At 40.6% G+C, this 6,018-nt stretch overlaps 1 protein-coding gene across 1 annotated transcript in view; it reads right to left on the reverse strand.

Moving 5' to 3' along the window:
* The window catches only part of LOC107112341 (vomeronasal type-2 receptor 26-like), a 14,811-nt gene extending 13,051 nt beyond the window's left edge, over nucleotides 1–1,760 (reverse strand). Inside the window, exons 1-2 of the mRNA XM_015413463.1 lie at nucleotides 1,755–1,760; nucleotides 508–620 (exon numbers count right to left, since the gene is read on the reverse strand). Of these exons, the coding sequence (XP_015268949.1) occupies nucleotides 508–620; nucleotides 1,755–1,760 (119 nt within the window). The remainder of the gene's footprint in view (nucleotides 1–507; nucleotides 621–1,754) is intronic.
* Nucleotides 1,761–6,018: the final 4,258 nt, after the last annotated feature.

Below are 6,018 nucleotides of genomic sequence, written 5' to 3' on the forward strand. Positions count from 1 at the left end.
TCAGCAGAAACATTTTACATCAATTAATACATGTAGACATTGTGTGTGTGTTTTTTTTAAATCCCCCCTTTTCTATAATGGAGATTTCAGATGATTTTCAAATAATCAGTATGTCTATTGCCAAAGATATGAATCTTTGAAAGTGATTGGACGTGAGGGTGTCATGCTAGAACCACTTTTGTTGAGCATTTGTATAATTGACTCATATATTTATTAGTTTACTTTAATCATAATCTGCCTTTCTCACTGATACTTAAATTGGATTACACAGTGGAAATCACTGGAATCAATAGAATGAGGCATCTAAGAATGAAATAGCACTAGGATTAAAGAAATCAGAAACAAATCATGCAGTATTAGACATGTTGCATTAAACAACGCAGAAAAATGATATTGCATCAGGAGAAAATAATGCAATAAGAGCAGGGTAATATACACAGCAAACAGATTGCATAACCTATAGATCTGACCCAGTTCACTTGAAGCCATGGGGAAAAAATTCCTTACGCTGGATCCCGAGACAAGTCCTGATAGGGACATTCCTCGAAGAGAATTTCTTGAAAATGGTAAACAATCTGAGAAGTGATCCCACCAATGATGAGATCCCCTGGTTGGTACCACTGATGTGGAACAGGGAGGAGATCATTCAGGGTGCACATCATTGTATCTACTTCAGAGGCTACGGGTGATAGAAAGAGTAGGAAGAGCAACAACCTTGACATCCCGAGGTGCAAATTCTTTGGTGGCACTCACAGCCTCAGCCTAACTTTAACACTCTGTCTTGAATGGAAGATGACTCTGCTAATCTGGTTTTTTTAGAGGAGATACATAAACCTTTGAAAAAGCACCAGCAAAGTTATAATGGCATGCCTCGAGCAGCAGCTGAGATTGCACATACTACAATAGCAAGACTGATTGAAAAAAGTGAAATATTAGTGATCAGACCTACAGGGCTCTACATTACCTACACACACACCTTTGCCATAATGGTCATTGCCATAGGAGTTTTATAACAACTTTCAGGCTTTTTTTCTAAGCTTTTTTTTTTTTTTGCTGTTCCTTGAAGAGCCACTGGAGCTTTGTTCATTAGAAGAAATGACAGTGATTTGGATAATTCCAGAGACAAAGATAATTTCAGGGTAATATATGGGTTTTGAGAGAAGGTCCCCTCTTGCCATCAAAACTTAACTATATTTCAAAAAAACGAACAAAATGAAAAAAGAAAAACCACCAAGGAGGCCATAACATGAAGTCAGGAAGTTAGAGAAAGGACATAAGATTAATAATTATCCATTATTTAATTAAGTTATATATGGTCCACCTTTCTCCCTGAAACTAAAGGTGGTCTTAGCCATCTGAGATGCCATGCCACCAATGAGGAGATTCCCTGCCTGATACCATTCATGTGTAACAGGAATGGGTTCATCCTTAGAGATTTTTCTGCTACCTATTTTGCATGGACTAGGTAGTAGTAGAAGCAGGAACACCATTAGCCTCACCATCCTGGTATGGAAACTTGTTGGACTTGTCAATACAACAGTTTCAAGCCTGGTTTATCAACGTTGAATATGGAATGTCATATCAGCAGAACCCTGCCATGCCTTATCCACCTCTCAGTAACACAGGAGTTTATATAATTCAGCAAAAAGGAATTTTCTGATACATTCTGCAATGACATTGCAGCTTTGTTTGGTGGACAAATTACATTGATAATTCCGGGGTGGTGGTGTTGTAATTGCAGGGTGGACACTTACCTCCATCGGATACTTGCAGGGGGGGATAATTACCTCAAAAATTTCAGGATTTTTCTTTTGACAACTTGTATTTCACTTGTTTTTCAGGCTTAATTACTGCCATGCCTTTGTGGGACAAGAAATACCCCTCTGGCTTACAGTTTTTAATTATGGAACTGACCTTAGGAGAGCCAAAGTTCAAGGTAACAGTTGTTCAGGATATGCTGTCAAGGCACACTAAATGACTATGTAATACAGAACATGTGAGCTGGATATTGCCTCTGAAAGAATGGCATGAGCTTCCCTAGATCTGATTCTGAGGTCCATACACCATGTAGATTACAAAAGTCACCATACAGAGCAAACCAAAAAGAAGGTATTTCCTATAAGAACCCTGCATATCCAGAAGACCAGTGACTCTGGACATTTGATATAATTGGAAAGATCACCAAAATGGCCCCTAAACATAACATGGACCATCAGCAGAAGGGTACTGATAATGGGTGGGATCCATTCTTTTGTGTCTCTTTTGGACCAGCGGAAATAGTAGAGATTGGTTCCCTTTCATACACATATTTTATAGTCAAATCCTAAGCAGGGTTACACCCTTTTAACCCTATTGATGTCAATGGACTTAGAAGAGTATGGTTAGGATTGCACTGTCCATTTCCCAAGCAACCTTGTTCATGATAGAAGATAGTGGCAAGAGTGGGACTAGGACTGTCAGTTCTTAAACTGGTTCATCTACCAGCCCTTGTAAGAACAGTTTGATCTGCTGTAGAGGTAAATTGTGTCACCGGATCACTGCCTGCGACCAAACTGCCAGTCTTCACACTATGAGATAGTTCTCTCCTGGACAGATGACAATGGTAGTAGTGGTTCATATGATTAATATAAGTGGAATAAGCAGTTTTTATAGGTACAAGAACAATATGGTGGTGAAAGTGTTGCCAAGACAGAGATGACTTATGACAACCCCTCATGGCCTTTTCGTAGCAAGAGATGAACAGAGATGGCATGAAATTGTCTACCTCAGTGTAGCAACCCTGTATGTCCTTAGTGGCTTCCCATCCAAGTACTAACTGTGGCTGCCCTCGCTGAGTTTCTCAGATCTGGAAAAAAAATAGGCCTAGTCTGTGCCATCAAGGTCAAGGTAACAGCAGGATAAGAAGGAGAAAGTGATGAACATAAAGCAGAAGATACCGTATTTTAACTCTGGAAAGACTTCTCTTCCCCTGTGAGCCTCAAGAAAGTCACATATCAGTTTTTCTACACAGGAGGAATGTCTGACACTGGAATAAAATGTCTCATTGTATCCAGTGTTGCTGTTATGACCCCCTTCAAGCAACTCAGTGATGGTCTCAGAGTCCTCAGGGAAGAGAAGAAGAAGAGACTGGATTTATACCCCACCCTTCACTCGGAGTCTCAGAACGGCTTACAAACTCCTTTCCCTTTCCCTCCCCACAACAGACACCCTGTGAGGTAGGTGGGGCTGAGAGAGCTCTGACAGAAACTGCTCTTTCAAGGACAGCTCTGACAGAACTATGGCTTGCTCAAGGTCATCCAGCAGCTGCAAGTGGAGGAGTGGGGAATCAAACCGGTTCTCCCAGATTAGAGTCCATGCCCTTACGCTACACCAAACTGGCTCTCAAGAGCCCAAGGAACCGAGGCCATTGGCTTATGAGGGCCAGAGAGACAAGAGAGAGCTTAACATGACAGAGGCACAAGAAGATGACCCCCACTCTTCCACATGAAGCCTGCTGGGTGACCTTGGGCCAGTCACAGTTCCCTCATAACTCTCTCAACCACACCTACCTAACTAGGCGACTGATGTGAGGAGAGGAAGGTGTTTGTAAGATGCTTGGAGGTTATAAAAAGCAAGTTCTTTTTCTTCTGCTGTTTTTGCTTCTGCTTCTCCTTTCTTGTCCTCCTCCCCATCTTCCAGGATCATGGAGATCTAGCTGGGGTTGAGCTTTCCTTTCTGCGCAGGTGCTATGTGTTTGAAAAATATTCAAAAAGACAGTTGGAAGGCTGACGCACCCATAAGGCCTGAACTTTCCTTAGAAAGGTCTATGGGCCACATAACATCTAGCAAATCTCAAAGAGTATATTGGTTTTAATACTTGGGGGCAGGCCCAGGATGCATAAACTTTGAGTTTCTGAACTGAGACGGCATAGATCACCCCTTATCCTGATTTGTCTTGCTGTCACTGAGAGGAATGCTGACATTTAAGGGGCATTGAAGTTCACCAAGGGGGTACCAGGGGCTCTGAGAACATCTCTCTTTCCCAGGGAAAAGGGCCACAGAATGAGCAGAGGATCAATGAGGTGGAAATGCGTCTCTGCAAAGAGATAACCATTGGCTCCAACTGGCAGGAAGGGTGAGGTCGATAGATGCTGTAGAACAATGAACTGGGCATTGAAGCATGTTCGACATGCTTTCTTTAACAATTAGGAGGTAGGAGTTCATAATCCCACTATGGAACTGACTCCCTAACGTTTGGGTGGGAAAGATTAAAAAGTCTGAAAAATCTGTTAACTCCCTCCCCCACAAATTCCAGGGATCAGGTCCCAGGCACAGAGAAGTTGGGAAGGCAGAATCAGTATTTGCTTCACAAGCACTCCAGAAGGGAGATACTGAGATATCATATGTAACATTAATGTTAGCTTAGAGATATAAGTTTCCCTTTTCTTTCCCTTGATGTGCTCTAGCTAGTATATTTTCACTGGTCTTGTGCTCTAGTTTGTTAAACTGTAGTTGAAAAAGTCTTTCTTGCTTAAGAGATCAAACTGTGTTTCAGATACCTCCCCTCACACCTGGCCCTTGATCATGCACACATCAAGAAAGGGGTTAAGTAGTTGGGAAAGTCTGATCTTTGCACATGCCTAGCCTTTACTGATGGTCTTCATACTGCAAGAGGAAAAGGCTAAGGGGTTTAATCTGAATTGGTGTACTGAAGAAACATGCATTCACACATATACAGGACAGGTTTGTGACACTCACTAAACCCTTCAGAATTAACTTATTCTTTCATTTGAGAAAGAAAAGCAAGAAAGAAGTCACATTTGTTAGCTGAAGCTTCATCCAGACAGCATGTTTACACGAGGAGAAATTCTCTTGATCCGTCTTTACCCAGCTTTTTCCTGAAAACCAACAGTCAGTTCATTTTCCGTTTTTTAGGAATTTGGAACCTATTTTTAATCAGATTTATTCTGATCAAACAGAAATTCAAAGATGGGAAAGGCTGGAGGCTATATCCTGCAATGCTTCAGGATTTTACTCAGTCTATGATCAGAGGCACCCAACATCTTTCCAAATCTTCCTCTCCTCCTGCTAGAGCACCACTCTGGTGTGTTACAGAATGAACTGAAGTTACAAAATGGTGTATTTACTTATTTCCAAAGAAAAATTAAAGAGTGTTACAGAATGAACTGAAGTTACAAAATATACTTATTTCCAAAGAAAAATGAAATCTCTCTTTTAAAAGGGGGAAGAAAACAGAATAAGAGGAGTCAATGGTTAAACCTAAGAAGGGAAAAAGAAAAAGAAATCCCCCTCTGTACAGCAGTACTACTTGATACTGAAAAATAAAAAGAAAGATGAAGTCCAGACAAGAATCATAATTTTGAAACTATGTATTCTTACATAGATATCCCTTCATCTCCTCACATATTCTCACTTCCCAAAACAGTGATATTGCTATCTTTGAAATTGCTAAATCTCCAAAGCAACTTTTATGATCATTCATTTCAGATCTTTCCTGGTGATTCTTGAGAACCATCAACTTTGAGTTCCTGTAAGGTAGAGATGCAGCTAATGGTTTTAAATAAATAAATAACAATGGAACTAAATAAATTTTCCTTTCCGTTACTTGGTTGCAATGGTCAAGGAATAGAAATAAAATTGCAAATAAAATAAAATAAAAATCCTTTATGTGAAGAGCTTATCGTAGGCTTCTGGGTACCACATAGGGTTGCTGCTGAAATTGTGCTATTGAGTTAATATATGTGTGTCTAAAATACTATCAAGTCCTAATTGACTTATGGTGACTCCAGCAAGGGACTTTAAAATCATGTGAGAAGCAGAGGTGCGTTGCCTTTGTCTTCCTCTGCAGAACCTTCCTTGGTGGCCTCCCTTGCCAGTTACAACCCTATTTAGCTTTCAAGATTTGATGAGATCAGGCAGACCATGCTGCCTTCCCTTCTTCTATTAAGTTAATCCTAGAAATTAAACACACACACAAATAGAACAGTCACTGAAGTGAGCAGTGACTCACAAAAGCTC

The sequence above is a fragment of the Gekko japonicus genome, unplaced genomic scaffold (genome assembly GCF_001447785.1).
Source record: "Gekko japonicus isolate JY-2015 unplaced genomic scaffold, Gekko_japonicus_V1.1 scaffold146, whole genome shotgun sequence".
Classification (NCBI taxonomy): Eukaryota; Metazoa; Chordata; class Lepidosauria; order Squamata; family Gekkonidae; genus Gekko; species Gekko japonicus.